This window comes from Nerophis lumbriciformis, linkage group LG14 (assembly GCF_033978685.3).
Source record: "Nerophis lumbriciformis linkage group LG14, RoL_Nlum_v2.1, whole genome shotgun sequence".
Taxonomy (NCBI): Eukaryota; Metazoa; Chordata; class Actinopteri; order Syngnathiformes; family Syngnathidae; genus Nerophis; species Nerophis lumbriciformis.
The window spans coordinates 7,641,583-7,664,107 of record NC_084561.2 but is presented as its reverse complement, the minus strand read 5'-3'; the positions used below and the strand labels follow the sequence as shown (position 1 = coordinate 7,664,107).

General features: G+C 39.1%; 1 protein-coding gene across 1 annotated transcript in view; it reads left to right on the top strand.

Annotated features, from left to right (window-relative positions):
- LOC133616717 (atrial natriuretic peptide receptor 2-like) overlaps positions 1 to 22,525 on the top strand; it is a 64,357-nt gene that overhangs the window by 37,939 nt on the left and 3,893 nt on the right. Inside the window, exons 16-22 of the mRNA XM_072914740.1 lie at positions 8,361 to 8,480; positions 8,552 to 8,645; positions 11,184 to 11,271; positions 11,335 to 11,474; positions 17,175 to 17,327; positions 17,405 to 17,503; positions 17,589 to 17,680. Of these exons, the coding sequence (XP_072770841.1) occupies positions 8,361 to 8,480; positions 8,552 to 8,645; positions 11,184 to 11,271; positions 11,335 to 11,474; positions 17,175 to 17,327; positions 17,405 to 17,503; positions 17,589 to 17,680 (786 nt within the window). The remainder of the gene's footprint in view (positions 1 to 8,360; positions 8,481 to 8,551; positions 8,646 to 11,183; positions 11,272 to 11,334; positions 11,475 to 17,174; positions 17,328 to 17,404; positions 17,504 to 17,588; positions 17,681 to 22,525) is intronic.

The window sequence follows — 22,525 nt, the reverse complement described above, 5'->3', positions numbered from 1 at the left end:
TTTACATCAGTAGCTTGAATGTTATTATAGATTGTTTACATCAGTAGTTTGAATGTTATTATAGATTGTTTACATCAATAGTTTGAATGTTATTATAGATTGTTTACGTCAGTAGTTTGAATGTTATTATAGGTTGTTTACGTCAGTAGTTTGAATGTTATAATAGATTGTTTACATCAGTACTTTGCATGTTATTATAGATTGTTTACATCAGTAGTTTGAATTTTATTATAGATTGTTTACATCAGTAATTTGAATGTTATTATAGATTGTTTACATCAGTAGTTTGAATGTTGTTATAGATTGTTTACGTCAGTAGTTTGAATGTTATGATAGATTGTTTCCATCAGTAGTTTGATTGTTATTATAGATTGTTTACATCAGTAGTTTGAATGTTATTATAGATTGTTTACATCAGTACTTTGCATGTTATTATAGATTGTTTACATCAGTAGTTTGAATTTTATTATAGATTGTTTACATCAGTAATTTGAATGTTATTATAGATTGTTTACATCAGTAGTTTGAATGTTGTTATAGATTGTTTACGTCAGTAGTTTGAATGTTATTATAGATTGTTTACGTCAGTAGTTTGAATGTTTTTATAGATTGTTTACGTCAGTAGTTTGAATGTTATTATAGATCGTTTCCGTCAGTAGTTTGAATGTTTTTATGGATCGTTTACGTCGATAGTTTGAATGTTTTTATAGATTTTTTCCATCAGTAGTTTGATTGTTATTATAGATTGTTTACATCAGTAGTTTGAATGTTATTATAGATTGTTTACATCAGTAGTTTGAATGTTATTATAGATTGTTTACATCAGTAGTTTGAATGGTATTATAAATTGTTTACATCAGTACTTTGCATGTTATTATTGATTGTTTACATCAGTAGTTTGAATGTTATTATAGATTGTTTACGTCAGTAGTTTGAATGTTATTATAGATTGTTTACGTCAGTAGTTTGAATGTTATTATAGATTGTTTACGTCAGTAGTTTGAATGTTATTATAGATTGTTTACGTCAGTAGTTTGAATGTTATTACAGATTGTTTACGTCAGTAGTTTGAATGTTATTATAGATTGTTTACGTCAGTAGTTTGAATGTTATTATAGATTGTTTATGTCAGTAATTTGAATGTTATTATAGATTGTTTACATCAGTAGTTTGAATTTTGTTATAGATTGTTTACATCAGTAATTTCAATTTTATTATAGATTTTTACATCAGTACTTTGAATGTTATTATAGATTGTTTACATCAGTAGTTTGAATGTTGTTATAGATTGTTTACATCAGTAGTTTGAATTTTGTTATAGATTGTTTACATCAGTAATTTCAATTTTATTATAGATTTTTACATCAGTACTTTGAATGTTATTATAGATTGTTTACATCAGTAGTTTGAATGTTGTTATAGATTGTTTACATCAGTAGTTTGAATGTTATTATAGATTGTTTACATCAGTAGTTTGAATTTTGTTATAGATTGTTTACATCAGTAGTTTGAATGTTGTTATAGATTGTTTATGTCAGTAGTTTGAATGTTATTATAGATTGTTTACATGAGTAGTTTGAATGTTATTATACATTGTTTACATCAGTAGTTTGAATGTTATTATAGATTGTTTCCGTCAGTAGTTTGAATGTTATTATAGATTGTTTACGTCAGTAGTTTGAATGTTATTATAGATTGTTTACATCAGTACTTTGCATGTTATTATAGATTGTTTACGTCAGTAGTTTGAATGTTATTATAGATTGTTTACGTCAGTAGTTTGAATGTTATTACAGATTGTTTACGTCAGTAGTTTGAATGTTATTATAGATTGTTTACATCAGTAATTTGAATGTTATTATAGATTGTTTACATTAGTAGTTTGAATTTTATTATAGATTGTTTACATCAGTAATTTGAATGTTATTATAGATTGTTTACATCAGTAGTTTGAATGTTGTTATAGATTGTTTACGTCAGTAGTTTGAATGTTATTATAGATTGTTTACGTCAGTAGTTTGAATGTTTTTATAGATTGTTTACGTCAGTAGTTTGAATGTTATTATAGATCGTTTCCGTCAGTAGTTTGAATGTTTTTATGGATCGTTTACGTCGATAGTTTGAATGTTATTATAGATTTTTTCCATCAGTAGTTTGATTGTTATTATAGATTGTTTACGTCAGTAGTTTGAATGTTATTATAGATTGTTTACATCAGTAGTTTGAATGGTATTATAAATTGTTTACATCAGTACTTTGCATGTTATTATTGATTGTTTACATCAGTAGTTTGAATGTTATTATAGATTGTTTCCATTAGTAGTTTGCATGTTGTTATAGATTGTTTACGTCAGTAGTTTGAATGTTTTTATAGGTTGTTTACATCAATAGTTTGAATGTTATTATAGATTGTTTACGTCAGTAGTTTGAATGTTGTTATAGGTTGTTTACGTCAGTAGTTTGAATGTTATAATAGATTGTTTACATCAGTACTTTGCATGTTATTATAGATTGTTTACATCAGTAGTTTGAATTTTATTATAGATTGTTTACATCAGTAATTTGAATGTTATTATAGATTGTTTACATCAGTAGTTTGAATGTTGTTATAGATTGTTTACGTCAGTAGTTTGAATGTTATTATAGATTGTTTCCATCAGTAGTTTGATTGTTATTATAGATTGTTTACATCAGTAGTTTGAATGTTATTATAGATTGTTTACATCCGTAGTTTGAATGTTGTTATAGATTGTTTACGTCAGTAGTTTGAATGTTATTATAGATTGTTTCCATCAGTAGTTTGATTGTTATTATAGATTGTTTACATCAGTAGTTTGAATGTTATTATAGATTGTTTACATCAGTACTTTGCATGTTATTATAGATTGTTTACATCAGTAGTTTGAATTTTATTATAGATTGTTTACATCAGTAATTTGAATGTTATTATAGATTGTTTACATTAGTAGTTTGAATTTTATTATAGATGGTTTACATCAGTAATTTGAATGTTATTATAGATTGTTTACATCAGTAGTTTGAATTTTATTATAGATTGTTTACATCAGTACTTTGAATGTTATTATAGATTGTTTACATCAGTAGTTGGAATGTTGTTATATATTGTTTACATCAGTAGTTTGAATGTTATTATAGATTGTTTCTATCAGTAGTTTGATTGTTATTATAGATTGTTTACATCAATAGTTTTAATGCTATTATACATTGTTTACGTCAGTAGTTTGAATGGTATTATAAATTGTATACATCAGTTCTTTGCATATTATTATAGATTGTTTACATCAGTAGTTTGAATGTTATTATAGATTGTTTCCGTCAGTAGTTCGAATGTTATTATAGATTGTTTACGTCAGTAGTTTGAATGTTATAATAGATTGTTTACATCAGTACTTTGCATGTTATTATAGATTTTTTACAGCAGTAGTTTGAATTTTATTATAGATTGTTTACATCAGTAATTTGAATGTTATTATAGATTGTTTACATCAGTAGTTTGAATTTTATTATAGATTGTTTACATCAGTAATTTGAATGTTATTATAGATTGTTTACGTCAGTAGTTTGAATGTTATTATAAATTGTATACATCAGTTCTTTGCATGTTATTATAGATTGTTTACATCAGTAGTTTGAATGTTATTATAGATTGTTTCCGTCAGTAGTTTGAATGTTATTATAGATTGTTTACGTCAGTAGTTCGAATGTTATTATAGATTGTTTACATCAGTAGTTTGAATGTTATAATAGATTGTTTACATCAGTACTTTGCATGTTATTATAGATTGTTTACATCAGTAGTTTGAATTTTATTATAGATTGTTTACATCAGTAGTTTGAATGTTATAGATTGTTTACGTCAGTAGTTTGAATGTTATTATAGATTGTTTCCATCAGTAGTTTGATTGTTATTATAGATTGTTTACATCAGTAGTTTGAATATTATTATAGATTGTTTACGTCAGTAGTTTGAATGGTATTATAAATTGTATACATCAGTTCTTTGCATGTTATTATAGATTGTTTCCATCAGTAGTTTGAATGTTATTATAGAATGTTTACATCAGTAGTTTGAATTTTATTATAGATTGTTTACATCAGTAGTTTGAATGTTATTATAGATTGTTTACGTCAGTAGTTTGATTGTTATTATACATTGTTTACATCAGTAGTTTGAATGTTATTATAGATTGTTTATGTCAGTAGTTTGAATGTTATGGTATCGGTGGAGGGAATACTTCGAAGACCTCCTCAATACCACCAACGCGTCTTCCTATGAGGAAGCAGTGCCTGGGGAATCTGTGGTGGACTCTCCTATTTCTGGGGCTGAAGTTGCTGAGGTAGTTAAAAAGCTCCTCGGTGGCAAGGCCCCGGGGGTGGATGAGATCCGCCCGGAGTTCCTTAAGGCTCTGGATGCTGTGGGGCTGTCTTGGTTGACAAGACTCTGCAGCATCGCGTGGACATCGGGGGCGATACCTCTGGATTGGCAGACCGGGGTGGTGGTTCCTCTCTTTAAAAAGGGGAACCGGAGGGTGTGTTCAAACTACCGTGGGATCACACTCCTCAGCCTTCCCGGTAAGATCTATTCAGGTGTACTGGAGAGGAGGCTACGCCGGATAGTCGAACCTCGGATTCAGGAGGAACAGTGTGGTTTTCGTCCTGGTCGTGGAACTGTGGACCAGCTCTATACTCTCGGCAGGGTCCTTGAGGGTGCATGGGAGTTTGCCCAACCAGTCTACATGTGTTTTGTGGACTTGGAGAAGGCATTCGACCGTGTCCCTCGGGAAGTCCTGTGGGGAGTGCTCAGAGAGTATGGGGTATCGGACTGTCTGATTGTAGCAGTCCACTCCCTGTATGATCAGTGCCAGAGCTTGGTCCGCATTGCCGGCAGTAAGTCGGACACGTTTCCAGTGAGGGTTGGACTCCGCCAAGGCTGCCCTTTGTCACTGATTCTGTTCATAACTTTTATGGACAGAATTTCTAGGCGCAGTCAAGGCGTTGAGGGGATCTGGTTTTGTGGCTGCAGGATTAGGTCTCTGCTTTTTTGCAGATGATGTGGTCCTGATGGCTTCCTCTGGCCAGGATCTTCAGCTCTCACTGGATCGGTTCGCAGCTGAGTGTGAAGCGACTGGGATGAGAATCAGCACCTCCAAGTCCGAGTCCATGGTTCTCGCCCGGAAAAGGGTGGAGTCTCCGGGTTGGGGAGGAGATCTTGCTCCAAGTGGAGGAGTTCAAGTACCTCTGAGTCTTGTTCACGAGTGAGGGAAGACTGTATCGTGAGATCGACAGGCGGATCGGTGCGGCGTCTTCAGTAATGCGGACGCTGTATCGATCCGTTGTGGTGAAGAAGGAGCTGAGCCGGAAGACAAAGCTCTCAATTTACCGGTCGATCTACGTTCCCATCCTCACCTATGGTCATGAGCTTTGGGTTATGACCGAAAGGACAAGATCACGGGTACAAGCGGCCGAAATGAGTTTCCTCCGCCGGGTGGCGGGGCTCTCCCTTAGAGATAGGGTGAGAAGCTCTGCCATCCGGGGGGAGCTCAAAGTAAAGCCGCTGCTCCTCCACATCGAGAGGAGCCAGATGAGGTGGTTCGGGCATCTGGTCAGGATGCCACCCGAACACCTCCCTAGGGGGGTGTTTAGGGCACGTCCGACCGGTAGGAGGCCACGGGGAAGACCCAGGACACGTTGGGAAGACTATGTCTCCCGGCTGCCCTGGGAACGCCTCGGGGTCCCACAGGAAGAGCTGGATGAAGTGGCTGGGGAGAGGAGAGTCTGGGCTTCCCTGCTTAGGCTGCTGCCCCCGCGACCCGACCTCGGATAAGCGGAAGAAGATGGATGGATGGATGGATGGTATCGGTACAACATTAATATATATATATATATATAGTATCCAATTAACATATAAAAAATTTACACTTTTTAAATATCTATCGTAAATTCATCCCAGACCCAGCAGAAAATACACTTCAAAAAGCTTTCATAGACTGGTCATAACATTAGGTACGTAAATCAGACCAGCTGCATTGCAAAAATACTTTTGTCAGAATTGACGTGACTGCATGTTGCAGGTCAGCGTTATCATGTGCATGCCAAGATGATATGAAAATAATAATACTCATTGCCTTGAGAACTAGACCTAATGTCCAAATAAGGACATCCACCTTGTCTTGTAGCCAGGCTGCAAAACCCCTCAGAAAGAGACATCCAAAACTGTATGCAAGCTCACGCTTAAACTGTATGCATGAACATTGTCAATCAATCAATTCAATCAATCAATGTTTACTTATATAGCCCTAAATCACGAGTGTCTCAAAGGGCTGCACAAGCCACAACGACATCCTGGCAAGAAAAAACTCAACCCAATGGGATGACAATGAGAAACCTTGGAGAGGACCGCAGATGTGGGGAATTCCATAGATCACTTTTGTTGATCTGTTTATATTGATCTGGTCCGTAATCACACCTAAATCATGAGTAAAAAACTTTTATATAGCAAAACTGTTTGTATTGATCTGGTCCGTAACCACACCAAAATCATGATTAAAAAACTTTTATCTAGCAAAACTGGTCATTTTCTGCCATACTAACCAGGCCTAAACAACTCTTTGTGGTATCAACATCAGCTCTCACCTGCGCCAACACACACACTCATGACACTGATACACAAACACAACCACATATTAAGTGTAAATTGCAGGTTATGACTTCCCAACCAGATGTGTGCTTATTCCACTGTAATTTGTCAAGAATGTTCATTTATGGATATTAATCATAAAATGACGTTATAAGATTACAGAAATGCTCATAAAAAGGTATCATTTACTGACATAAAGTTACAGGAATGTACACTTTATCCTATGCTTACATCTCATTGTGCAACATGTGAATGTTTTGAAGGGAACTAAAAGTGAACTTTTGAAAGGGGTACAAAGCAGGACCCCCACAGTGACATACAATACTAGTACATAGCTCGTGAAAAACACTATTTTATTGTTAGTGGGGCAAATCACCTATATTAGAAAATAATCTCATGATGATAACAATACGTTGGTACGATGTCAAAAAAGACAACAAAACAAACCAGTTTTTTCATTTAAATTTTTGCTAACAGAGATTGAATCCATTTTCTCTTTATGTTTGTTTACTTATTTAGGATAATGAAGTTATTGACCTTCCAATAACAATGGTAAACAAATACTATAGTAATGAAAATTATGTTTATTGCGTTTACAAGGGTTACTTATATATGTATATATTATGATTACACAGTTAATATAACTATTGTCGAATACTTACAATGTTGTCCATACAAACAATTGTATTTATTTGGACTATATATATAACAACTATCTGCATACTTGCCAACCTTGAGACCTCCGATTTCGGGAGGTGGGTGGGTGGGGGGCGTGGTCGGGGTGGGGCGGGGCTAAGAGGGGAGGAGTATATTTACAGCTAGAATTCACCAAGTCAAGTATTTCATATAAATATATATATATATATATATATATATATAAATAAAAGAAATACTTGAATTTCAGTGTTCATTTGTTTACACATATACACACACATAACACTCATCTACTCATTGTTGAGTTAAGGGTTGAATTGTCCATCCTTGTTCTATTCTCTGTCACTATTTTTCTAACCATGCTGAACACCCTTTCGCAGGTACCCAGAAAGGTTTCGAGTACCACCAAAAAAACTGAATCTCCGAAGACAGTATAAAAATCTGTGTTAAAGGTGTACAAATACTGTTTGTATAATAAGCATGTTATTTTTTTTACAAATGAGGGTTAAGAGTTCAGTATTAAAAAAAAGAGAAAAGAATGTGGCTTAAGTACAGTCTTTTAATTGAGCTGCTGCATTTTTTGGTTGGGTTGTTTATTTATTTTGAGTAACTTCTATACATTTCTAAAAGGGGAATAATGTAATAGAGTTATCTATGTTTGTCTGTTGCCATCTCCTGGTGAATGTTGGCTATAGCGTACTGGGGTTACTTTTTGGTTGGCCAACGATTTATGTGGTGTTGCGCACCTGACGTCACTCAGGTCCGCATGGAGATGGAGGGGGCGTGGCTTCCAGCTCCGCCTGAATTTCGGGAGATTTTCGGGAGAAAATTTGTCCCGGGAGGTTTTCGGGAGAGGCGCTGAATTTCGGGAGTCTCCCGGAAAATCCGGGAGGGTTGGCAAGTATGACTATCTGCAGTAGGACATTGCATTTGTTTGAAGTTGCATTCAATGCACAGGGAGCTGGTTGGAATGTCACCTACTATGTAGGCGCCATACCATCATTGTTTTGTGACGGGCCGTGCAATAAAAGTATCTTTTTTTTCCCAGCTTATCAAGAAGTGTTGGTCTCACAGCGTGACCACCAGGCCCACCTTTGAGCAAGTGAAGAAGATGCTGGACAAGATGAACCCTCACAAAGTCAGCCCTGTGGACATGATGATGAACCTGGTAACGCCTTTCACCTGCTCGCTTTTCACCCAGCGCCACAAACAAAATGTTTCCCTCCTCCCCCACTGCAGATGGAGAAGTACAGCAAACATCTGGAGGCCATTGTTGCTGAGAGAACACAAGACCTTCTCCAAGAGAAACAGAAGACCGACCTCTTGTTGTACAGTAAGAGTCGCATGCAGCAAAATGTCTTTTTCTGAGTCCGTGTCTCTCTCTCTCTCTCTCTGGCTCCCACTCCAACTACAACCCCGTGTCTCGTTCCGGCTGCTGCTAATTAAGGCGACAGGTGATTAGACAACAAGGCACAGCCGGGCAATCTAGATAGATGGATAGGTCTTTATTGTCATTGCACAAGTACAACGAAACTTTGTTTTCAGCACAAACCCGTTCAAGATTAGACAAACAAACAGTGTACAGGGTTACAGAACAGGAACGCTGATGGGTCGCCACAAGGCGCCCCGTAAAAGATGGGGAAAAGGGTAAAACGCTGGGGAAGGTCGAGTAAAAAAATACAATCTAGACTGGGCTCCTAAGGGGGCTCAGTCTGGAGTGGGAAAAAACCTCCCTAGCAAAGCACGTATACATATTACAACGTACATCTCCAGATATCTGACACCAACACTCACCTTGGTGTGGATACTATCGATCATGGATCCGACACCAACACTCCCTTTGGTGTGGATACTATCGATCATGGATCTGACACCAACACTCACCTTGGTGTGGATACTATCGATCATGGATCTGACACCAACACTCACCTTGGTGTGGATACTATCAATCATGGATCTGACACTAACACTCACCTTGGTGTGGATACTATCAATCATGGATCTGACACCAACACTCACCTTGGTGTGGATACTATCAATCATGGATCTGACACCAACACTCACCTTGGTGTGGATACTATCAATCATGGATCTGACACCAACACTCACCTTGGTGTGGATACTATCGATCATGGATCCGACACCAACACTCACCGTGGTGTGGATACTATCGATCATGGATCTGACACCAACACTCACCTTGGTGTGGATACTATCAATCATGGATCTGACACCAACACTCCCCTTGGTGTGGATACTATCGATCATGGATCTGACACCAACACTCACCTTGGTGTGGATGCTATCGATCATGGATCTGACACTAACACTCACCTTGGTGTGGACACTATCGATCATGGATCTGACACCAACACTCACCTTGTTGTGGATACTATCGATCCATGGACCCGACACCAACACTCACCTTGGTGTGGATACTATCGATCCATAGATCTGACACCAACACTCACCTTGGTGTGGATACTATCGATCATGGATCCGACACCAACACTCACCTTGGTGTGAATACTATCGATCCATGGATCCGACACCAACACTCACCTTTGTGTGGAAACTATCGATCATGGATCTGACACCAACACTCACCTTGGTGTGGATACTATCGATCCATGGATCTGACACCAACACTCACCTTTGTGTGGAAACTATCGATCATGGATCTGACACCAACACTCACCTTGGTGTGGATAATATCAATCATGGATCTGACACCAACACCCACCTTGTTGTGGATACTATCAATCCATGGATCCGACACCAACACTCACCTTGGTGTGAATACTATCGATCCATGGATCTGACACCAACACTCACCTTTGTGTGGAAACTATCGATCATGGATCTGACACCAACACTCACCTTGGTGCGGATACTATCAATCATGGATCTGATACCAACACTCACCTTGGTGTGGATACTATCGATCATGGATCTGACACCAACACTCCCCTTGGTGTGGATACTATCGATCATGGATCTGACACCAACACTCCCCTTGGTGTGGATACTATCGATCTTGGATCTGACACCAACACTCACCTTGGTGTGAATACTATCGATCATGGATCTGACACAAACACTCCCCTTGGTGTGGATACTATCGATCATGGATCTGACACCAACACTCCCCTTGGTGAGGATACTATCGATCATGGATCTGACACCAACACTCACCTTGGTGTGGATACTATCAATCATGGATCTGACACTAACACTCACCTTGGTGAGGATACAATCGATCATGGATCTGACACCAACACTCACCTTGGTGTGGATACTATCGATCATGGATCTGACACCAACACTCACCTTTGTGTGGAAACTATCGATCATGGATCTGACACCAACACTCACCTTGGTGTGGATACTATCAATCATGGATCTGACACCAACACTCACCTTGTTGTGGATACTATCAATCCATGGATCCGACACCAACACTCACCTTGGTGTGGATACTATCAATCATGGATCTGACACCAACACTCACCTTGGTGTGGATACTATCAATCATGGATCTGACACCAACACTCACCTTGGTGTGGATACTATCGATCATGGATCCGACACCAACACTCACCTTGGTGTGAATACTATCGATCCATGGATCTGACACCAACACTCACCTTTGTGTGGATACTATCAATCATGGATCTGACACCAACACTCACCTTGGTGTGGATACTATCAATCATGGATCCGACATCAACACTCACCTTGGTGTGGATACTATCAATCATGGATCTGACACCAACACTCACCTTGGTGTGGATACTATCAATCATGGATCTGACACCAACACTCACCTTGGTGTGGATATTATCAATCATGTATCATCTCTCCTCTGCAGGCATGCTACCAAAGCCGGTGGCAGATGACCTCCGCCAAGGCCGAACCACAGAAGCTCAGAGCTTCGCCAACGCCACCGTCTACTTCAGGTGCTCATGAACATTTACCTCATTGCACTTTTTCCTGCTAAGTGGATTTGTCTCCTATACCAGCGACATTGTGGGCTTCACCCAGCTGTCAGGTTCCAGCACTCCCTACCAGGTGGTGGACTTCCTCAACCAGCTCTACACCACCTTTGACGACATCATCGACAACTACGACGTCTACAAAGTGGAAACCATTGGCGATGCTTGTAAGTACCAATTTAACAAAGAATATGTGTCCAACTTCATTTGAAATATCTGACATTATAGTGGCTGAAATGTTTTGCCATCTTGAGTAATTCAGGTTAATGACCGTGAACTTGTCAGCACAGCATTTGTATATATGACCCAATCCAAACAACAACAAATAAGGGAACACAACAACACCTGCTCACTCTACTTTGTGGATGTTATTGAACAAAATGTCCAAGCACAACACATCATTCATAGTGACACGCATTTAAATCCTCTGCAATGCATGATGGGAAAAATATAAAACCCTCTCTCCACACTCATCCATGTTTGGCCCATTTTAGCTGCTTGATATTTCCGATTGATGACAAAACTTTAAGGAGGTCGTCACAGAAGTAAACAAGGTAGGAGTCAAACTTTCGCATACTCTTAATACAGTGGTCAGCAACCCGCGGCTCTAGAGGCGAATGCGGCTCTTCCGCACCGCTCCAGTGGCTCGCTGGAGCTTTTTCAAAAACGTATTAAAATGGAAAAAGATCCGCGACCCCTAAAGGGACAAGCGGTATGGAATATGAAATATTGAATATACAAACCCCGTTTCCATATGAGTTGGGAAATTGTGTTAGATGTAAATATAAACGGAATACAATGATTTGCAAATCCTTTTCAACCCATATTCAGTTGAATATGCTACAAAGAAAACATATTTGATGTTCAAACTCATAAACATTTTTTTTTTTTTGCAAATAATCATTAACTTTAGAATTTGATGCCAGCAACACGTGACAAAGAAGTTGGGAAAGGTGGCAATAAATACTGATAAAGTTGAGGAATGCTCATCAAACACTTATTTGGAACATCCCACAGGTGAACAGGCAAATTGGGAACGGGTGGGTGCCATGATTGGGTATAAACGTAGATTCCATGAAATGCTCAGTCATTCACAAACAAGGATGGGGCGAGGGTCACCACTTTGTCAACAAATGCGTGAGCAAATTGTTGAACAGTTTAAGAAAAACCTTTCTCAACCAGCTATTGCAAGGAATTTAGGGATTTCACCATCTACGCTCCGTAATATCATCAAAGGGTTCAGAGAATCTGGAGAAATCACTGCACGTAAGCAGCTAAGCCCGTGACCTTTGATCCCTCAGGCTGTACTGCATCAACAAGCGACATCAGTGTGTAAAGGATATCACCACATGGGCTCAGGAACACTTCAGAAACCCACTGTCAGTAACTACAGTTGGTCGCTACATCTGTAAGTGCAAGTTAAAACTCTCCTATGCAAGGCGAAAACCGTTTATCAACAACACCCAGAAACGCCGTCGGCTTCGCTGGGCCTGAGCTCATCTAAGATGGACTGATACAAAGTGGAAAAGTGTTCTGTGGTCTGACGAGTCACCATTTCAAATTGTTTTTGGAAACGGTGGACGTCGTGTCCTCCGGACCAAAGAGGAAAAGAACCATCCGGATTGTTATAGGCGCAAAGTGTAAAAGCCAGCATGGGTGATGGTATGGGGGTGTATTAGTGCCCAAGACATGGGTAACTTACACATCTGTGAAGGCGCCATTAATGCTGAAAGGTACATACAGGTTTTGGAGCAACATATGTTGCCATCCAAGCAACATTACCATGGACGCACCTCCTTATTTCCGCAAGACAATGCCAAGCCACGTGTTACATCAACGTGGCTTCATAGTAAAAGAGTGCGGGTACTAGACTGGCCTGCCTGTAATCCACATCTGTCTCCGATTGAAAATGTGTGGCGCATTATGAAGCCTAAAATACCACAACGGAGACCCCCGGACTGTTGAACAACTTAAGCTGTACATCAAGCAAGAATGGGAAAGAATTCCACCTGAGAAGCTTCAAAAATGTGTCTCCTCAGTTCCCAATCGTTTACTGTGTTTACTAGGAAAGGCCATGTAACACAGTGGTGAACATGCCCTTTCCCTACTGCTTTGGCGCGTGTTGCAGCCATGAAATTCTAAGTTAATTATTATTTGCAAAAAAAAATAAAGTTTATGAGTTTGAACATCAAATATCTTGTCTTTGTAGTGCATTCAATTGACTATGGGTTGAAAATGATTTGCAAATCATTGTATTTCGTTTATATTTACATCTTACACAATTTCCCAACTCATATGGAAACGGGGTTTGTACATGTTTTGTTTGAATATGGTTTGTGTAGGGGGACAACAATGACACAAACCTTCCCAATTGTTTGTATTCAACATGCTGATGACAGTATTTGGCCAGCGCTGTTTTGTCCTACTAATGTCAGTGGTCCTTGAACTCACCATAGTTTGTTTACATGTACAACTTTCTCCGACACAGACACAGAAAGACGTGTTTTATGCCCCTCCTTCTTTGTCTCATTTTGTCCACCAAACGTTTTATACTGTGCGTGAATGCACAAAGGTGAACTTTGTTGATGTTATCAACTTGTTGGAGTGCTAATCAGGCATATTTTGTCTATTTAGACTAGCATCATTATGCCTTGTTTGTGGGTTTATTTGAGCTCATTTAATTTCCTTTACTTATGACCTCTGTGTATTTAATTTATATTTGCATGTCTCATGACACATTATCTGTACATAATATTGGCTGCATTTCTGATAGTTGTTTGTGTGCCATGTTGTTCCAGACCATAGCAAACGTTACCGAGCTTGCAAAGATTGTAATAAATCCGTTAGAAGAATAGAGTTTCCTCTGGACACACACATCTATACCTTTGGCCATTCTCAGACAGTCATTTATCTCACCCTCTGAGAAGTTTTACTAATGTTCTACCGTCTTGTAAAAATGTGTAGAATAAATATTACATTTCAACATTTCTGTCAGGGAAGATTTGTGTCAGCCTGCGACACATAGTCATTTTGATAGTAGGCTAATATAACTAATATAGACACTTACATCATGTGTTGTATTCATTATAACACTTATATAAGACTTTTAAAGTCATTTTGATAGTAGGCTAATATAGCAGATATAGACACTTAAATCATGTGTTGTCTTCTTTATAACATTTATATAACACTTTTAAAGACATTTTGATAGTAGGCTAATAAAACTAACATAGACACTTACGGTACATCATGTGTTGCCTTCATTGTAACACTTACCGGTATATAAGACTTTTAAAGTCATTTTGATAGTAGGCTAATATAGCTGATATAGACACTTAAATCATGTGTTGTCTTCTTTATAACACTTATATAATACTTTTAAAGACATTTTGATAGTAGGCTAATATAACTATTATAGACACTTACATCATGTGTTGTATTCATTATAACACTTATATAAGACTTTTAAAGACATTTTGATAGTAGGCTAATAAAACTAACATAGACACTTACATCATGTGTTGCCTTCATTGTAACACTTATATAAGACTTTTAAAGTAATTTTGATAGTAGGCTAATATAACTAATATAGACACTTACATCATGTGTTACCTTCATTATAACACTTATATAAGGTTTTACCTTTTTTGCGGCTCTGGACAGATGTTTTATTTTTATTTTTGGTCCGATATGGCTCTTTGAACATTTTGGGTTGCCGACCCCTATCTTAATATATATCTTAGGACGGGGCGTTAGAGCTGAAAATTGTTTTACAAAATAAGTGTTTTACATCAGTCGATATCGATGATTATTGATATTTTTTGTGACTTATGTATAATAAGGAGCAGGAGAAAAATATATGAAATGTGAACAATTTGATTAGAAATGTAACTTCCGGTGATTATAATCCCTCAGCTATCGAGGCAGAAAAGACATGTCAACACAAGCATGAAAACACTCCAACAATGTCAACAAAATAGTCAAATCCCATTGAACAATTAACAATAAGATCTTAAAAACCATGAATATGTAAAAAATGCTTAATGAAGTGTAAGAAAATAGTGATAAAATGTAAACGTGTTTCTATGTTTACATTTTATCACTATTTTCTGCAGGTTTCATGGCAGGAAGTGACGGCTGTGCTCTAAAGTGTCAGGTTCAAACACTGATGACATCTATTAAACAGGACAAGAAGCAAAGAATCAAACAGAGACAAAATTCAATTTGGCTAAATGAGGAGAACCGTGTACATCTGTACCCTTGTACAGTGTCATTACGCTCTGCCAAAAGATTGCGCGCCTCCTTCTTTTATTTGGACCTTCCCTGACCACATGGCAACAGCTGCTTCCAAAGGGACGGGGGTCGTAAACAGCCATCGCCTTTGAGTACAAAACAGTTCAAATGAAAAAGTCGGTTCAATAAAGAGGTCGTAACAGAGTTCAAAAAAGAGGTTCGTAAAAGACTTCAAAAAAGCGGTGCCTGGAGCGGAGTCAGGCCCTGCTTCCTCTCCACTTTGTAGTTCTTGGGTCATGACAATATCTTTCTGTTGTTTACAATACATGAAAGAAACAAACACCTTCATGTTGCTTCCCATCCAACACAGTGGAGTTTTACCAGCCTTCTTCTTGGTAGGTTCAAAAACAGCTTTTGGTCTTCTCGCTGTTTTTGTGATAACTTAGATAAAATTCTTCTAACAAAAGGGTAAGCCAAGGTGGTGTCTGGTCTTGCATCATACACAGACCACATTGGTCTGACTACGGTCCCTTTTGAAAACATCCAAAAAACCTGTTACAGCATACTTGCCAACCCTCCCGAATTTTCCGGGAGACTCCCGAAATTCAGCGCCTCTCCCGAAAACCTCCCGGGACAAATATTCTCCCGAAAATCTCCCGATTTTCAGCCGGAGCTGGAAGCCACGCCCCCTTCAGCTCCATGCGGACCTGAGTGAGGACAGCCTTTTTTCATGACGGGAGGACAACAGGGTGACAAGAACTAAATCATCCAGACTAGAGATAAATTGTATTATTATGTTTATCTTACCTAAAAATAAATATATTTATTAATTTATAAAAAAAACCAACTAAATACATGTTTACTATATTTTGCTAAAAACATCAAAATTAATTGTATTTTTATTTGTATTTTTTCCTGACTCCTTATTACATCCAGCCATAGAATTATACATTAAAATAAACATATTTGAAATAATTGATTTTAAATTATCATAATAATTCATTTAAAATGACCAAATTTAATTATTAAAATAATTGCTTGTTTATCAACAACTTTAGCATTTTATTCATTACATTTGGAAACTCTCAGAAGCCAAATTATGTTATATTCCTTAATATTTATTTATGCAAGTTTGAAGTATCAATTATCTAAACACAGTTTTGTTTGCATATTTTCAGGATGTATATATATATATATATATACTGTATATGTATGAAATACTTGACTTGGTGAATTCTAGCTGTCAATATACTCCTCCCCTCTTAACCACGCCCCCAACCACGCCCCGCCCCACCCCCGACCACGCCCCCACCCCCCTCCTCCCGAAGTCGGAGGTCTCAAGGTTGGCAAGTATGTGTTATAGGGACTTTTCCTCTTTTATCCACAATTTCTTCATTTGGACTTTCTCTTCTCACTCCATGCAAAGAATCAAGCAAACTTGATGGTTGATACTGTCACCTGATTGGCTGTTAGCGTGTCACTCCCTTTTGTTCGTGCAAGCGACCTTGCTTCTATACTTCCGCCTTCTTCCACACAGAAACAAATGATGGAAGGTTTTATCAAACACACGATTTACTGCAATGGACTACGATATGCTTTATCGCTCGGCTTTTTCTTTGTGCCTGACAACGTAGACATGGTGGTGTCAGGGGTGCCCAATGAAAATGGCATCAACCACGCGGGGGAGATAGCCAGCATGGCCTTGGACCTGGTTAACGTTTGCCACTCCTTCAAGATCCCACACAAGCCCCACACGCAGCTGAAGATACGTGCAGGCATCCACTCGGGTACCTCCTGCCTGCACTGACTACACGTCAGTAACGGGGCACGTACTGTACTAAACACCCTCTCTGCGTGCCGTCAGGACCGGTTGTGGCCGGTGTGGTTGGCACCAAGATGCCGCGTTACTGCCTGTTTGGGGACACCGTCAACACGGCGTCACGGATGGAATCCACCAGTGAAGGTACTGGAAAACATTTCATGAGACACTATTTATACATTGGCCTGGACATAACCCACACAAAGTCTTTTCTTCTGGCTGGGCACAGCTTTAAAGATCCAGGTGAGCGGCGCCACGGCTGAGCTGCTTCACACGTTGAAAGGATACCTTCTGACCTGCAGAGGATCACTCAACGTCAAGGTCATTGTGAATTCTTGTTTGTGTTTACGTCCTCCATGTCCATTGAAAAAGTTGTGAGTTCAAACCCCGGCCGAGTCATACCAAATACTATAAAAATGGGACACATTACCTCCCTGTTTGGCACTCAGCATCAAGGGTTGGAATTGGGGGTTAAATCACCAAAATGATTCCCGGGCGTGGCTACCGCTGCTGCTCACTGCTCCCCTCACCTCCCAAGGGGTGATAAAGGGTGATGGGTCAAATGCAGAGAATAATTTTGCCACACCTAGTGTGTGTGTGACAATCATTGGCACTTTAACTTTAACTTAAAACTGATATGGAAGTATTATTGTAGCATAAGGATCCCCCAGGAAGCCCCGCCCCCCACTAAGGCTGGACCATTATGGCTGAAATACTAATCACGATTATTTTGATTGACATTGTAATCACGATTAGTTACACAATTATTCATTCTTTTGAAAAGAGGAGTATTTATGGTACCACCAAAACTCAACTTTAAATATGTTTTTTAAAAACAACAACCTAGATATCAATTAGTAACGAATAAACCACAACACTAAGTATAATAATAATAATACATTTAAATAACAATAGCAATATAAAAACAATGAAATTCAGTTTTCTGTTCATATGTTTTATTTATTTAGTTTTTTTTACCTTTTACACTTATTTTTCCACCTTTAAGTGTGTCAAATAAAATTTAACAAAAGTTTTTTTTTTATTTGCACAAAAAGGAAAAAAGAACAATAAACAATTTAACGCAAAAATATATGCCCCAAAATGTCACAATTTACACAGCAGCAAAAAAATTTCAATAAATAATAATAAAATACACAAATAAATGCAAAGCTCCTCACATTTATTGGTAGAAAACATATTTGGACAATTTGGACCAATACTTTGAGTCAAAGCGTAATAATTGTGTAAATGTATCAATAAGTGATTCATTATGTGGAAAGTACTTTTTTTAAACCTTTTATTTTGCTAGCGCAGCGGATGTGACGCACTGTGCCATTATTGTGAAGGGGGGGGGGGGTTACATCCATGATGTCATTCACAACAACAACACAACAGATGACATGTGTTGTGTGTGTATGATTGTTTGTGCATTAATGTTACATCCTTGATGTCATTCACAACAACACAACAGATGACGTGTGTTGTGTGTGTATGATTGTTTTGTACATTGATGTTACATCCATGATGTCGTTCACAACAACACATCAGATGATGTGTGTTGTGTGTGTATGATTGTTTGTACATTGATGTTACATCCATGATGTCGTTCACAACAACACAACAGGTGATCTGTATTGTGTGTGTATGATTGTTTGTACATTGATGTTACATCCATGATGTCGTTCACAACAACACATCAGATGATGTGTGTTGTGTGTGTATGATTGTTTGTACATTGATGTTACATCCATGATGTCGTTCACAACAACACAACAGGTGACATGTGTTTTGTGTGTGTATGATTGTTTGTACATTGATGTTACATCCATGTTGTCATGTTTTCCAAACTTATTATAGCCAATAGTACGTCAATAATAGACTATGTATGGTATATCCATTCATACAACATATCAACTAAATGTGTTTCCGAAAATTTGAGGGAACTTTGTTTGGGGGTATCCATAATACGCCGATAGGGATACGTTTTTATTTACACGATGAGTCGGGTGCGTCTAGGGCTCCGCCGAACCCCTTAGGCCGACTCACCGAACCCCTAGGGTTCGATCAAACCCAGGTTAAGAACCACTGGTCTAAAAGTAGCTAAGCTACTGGAAAATGTAGTTAAGCTACGTAGCTTTGCTACATGTAGCTTTCTACTGCCCACCACTGACATGCATGTTTAGAGGCTCACAAATGCGATGAAAGTGGAAGAATAATGATAATAAAAGAAGCAATAGTAATAGAAAATAAAAAAAGTAATTGAAGCTCTTCTCATGAAAGTCACAAAGAAAGGAGATCTTTTTCTATCTCCTGAGGAAGCATCAAGTCCTGTCCTTGTAACCATAGAAGTTGGATTTGAGGGCGGGGTTCTATTGTGATGTCTTTCATGCAGCTCAGGTGTGATATTACCTGCCTCGCCCAGCCATCAATAGCCCATTGATTTATTGAAAATAGAAAGGATCAACGTGACCCTTCTTTTAGGGCAATGACTCCACTGAAAGTTCATTATTATCATCTTAGAGGCCCTTATCATAACTCACCAAGCACCTATACCAGGGGTCACCAACGCGGTGCCCGCGGGCACCAGGTAGCCCGTAAGGACCAGATGAGTAGCCCAAATAGCAGCACTTACCAGTGAGCTGCCTCTATTTTTTTAATTTTATTTATTTACTAGCAAGCTGGTCTCGCTTTGCTCGACATTTTTAATTCTAAGAGAGACAAAACTCAAATAGAATTTGAAAATCCAAGAAAATATTTTAAAGACTTGGTCTTCACTAACTGACAAAGAAACAGATAACAGATTTGGTGTCCAGTTCAAAGTGTGACATGATTTAGTTAAAAATTTGAGAGTTGACTTTTGTATTTTACATGAGTTATTATTTGTATAAACATGGTGCAAAGTAATTCATGATTTGTTAAAAAAAATTTTAGTGGCTAGCTAGTTAAAATGGGATATTGTGATTTCACAAGACTGTCTTAGAAGTGATCATTTGAAAATGTTCAATTTGAAAAATGTGCACTTAGAGAAAATATAAAAATAAAGTGTTGCATATTGATATTTATCTGTTACAATATATATTTATTGTGAGAAATCATTAAGATGATCAGTGTTTCCACAAAGATAAATATCATTAATTATTAATAATAACATAGAGTTAAAGGTAAATTGAGCAAATTGGCTATTTCTGGCAATTTATTTAAGTGTGTATCAAACTGGTAGCCCCTGCGATGAGGCGGCGACTTGTCCAGGGTGTACTCCGCCTTCCGCCCGATTGTAGCTGAGATAGGCTCCAGCTCCCCCCGCGACCCCAAAAGGAATAAGCGGTAGAAAATGGATGGATGGAAACTGGTAGCCCTTCGCATTAATCAGTCCCCAATAAGTAGCTCTTGGTTTCAAAAAGGTTGGTGACCCCTGACCTATACCAATGTGTATTTCAGGGGTCCCCAACACCAAATGTCAAGATTGACTCTCTAGCGCCCCCTTTGAAATGAGGAAAAATGAGCCCCTCTGACCAGATCCACGTATCGTCACCAAAATCGCTGGGAACGTCTATCATGACAGGACGCACGTAAAAGTCTCAAAAACCCATATTGGAAAACAAACAGGAAGTCGGCCATCTCGGTTTACTCTGCCAATTTGTTGGCCAAAAACAGGGGTCGTACTTGGACAAACTCCTCTTGCAGACTTTGACCCGATGAGTTGCGATTAGAATGACAGACGCGAGGCAGATGGGCGATGATAAATTACGAAGGAATTTTGCCTACGCCAACTTTGAAAGTGAACAACTCAAATCCACAAATGTAGATCTTGATCATAATTGGTGGAAATGATGATGAAGACACCCTGAAGTTCCGGATGGGTCGGTACCAGTGAATACCTATTCGTAGTGGGCGGAGCCTTTAGACAAAAAACTGCTCCTCGGGAGCAGCACTAGCTACGTAGGCCCATTTGAAATTATTATTCACCCACTGTGTTTGCATGCACAGAATAATAATAATAAATAATGGATTAGATTTGATATCGCGCTTTTCTATTGTTAGATACTCAAAGCACTCACAGAGAAGTGGGAACCCATCATTCATTCACACCTGGTGGTGGTAAGCTACATTTGTAGCCACAGCTGCCCTGGGGTAGACTGATGGACCGAAACTCACCAATTTCTGCAAGCACATTAGGTTTGATTGATTGATTGAGACTTTTATCAGTAGATTGCACAGTACAGTACATATTCCGTACAATTGACCACTAAATGGTAACACCCGAATAAGTACGGGGTATCGGACTGTCTGATTGTGGCAGTCCGCTCCCTGTATGATCAGTGCCAGAGCTTGGTCCGCATTGCCGGTAGTAAGTCGGACACGTTTCCAGTGAGGGTTGGACTCCGCCAAGGCTGCCCTTTGTCACCGATTCTGTTCATAACTTTTATGGACAGAATGTCTAGGCGCAGTCAAGGCGTTGAGGGGATCTGGTTTGGTGGCTGCAGGATTAGGTCTCTGCTTTTTGCAGATGATGTGGTCCTGATGGCTTCATCTGGCCAGGATCTTCAGCTCTCACTGGATCGGTTCGCAGCTGAGTGTGAAGCGACTGGGATGAGAATCAGCACCTCCAAGTCCGAGTCCATGGTTCTCGCCCGGAAAAGGGTGGAGTGCCATCTCCGGGTTGGGGAGGAGATCTTGCCCCAAGTGGAGGAGTTCAAGTACCTCGGAGTCTTGTTCACGAGTGAGGGAAGAGTGGATGGTGAGATCGACAGGCGGATCGGTGCGGCGTCTTCAGTAATGCGGACGCTGTATCGATCCCTTGTGGTGAAGAAGGAGCTGAGCCGGAAGGCAAAGCTCTCAATTTACCGGTCGATCTACGTTCCCATCCTCACCTATGGTCATGAGCTTTGGGTTATGACCGAAAGGACAAGATCACGGGTACAAGCGGCCGAAATGAGTTTCCTCCGCCGGGTGGCGGGGCTCTCCCTTAGAGATAGGGTGAGAAGCTCTGCCATCCGGGAGGAGCTCAAAGTAAAGCCGCTGCTCCTCCACATCGAGAGGAGCCAGATGAGGTGGTTCGGGCATCTGGTCAGGATGCCACCGGAACGCCTCCCTAGGGAGGAGGCCGCGGGGAAGACCCAGGACACGTTGGGAAGACTATGTCTCCCGGCTGGCCTGGGAACGCCT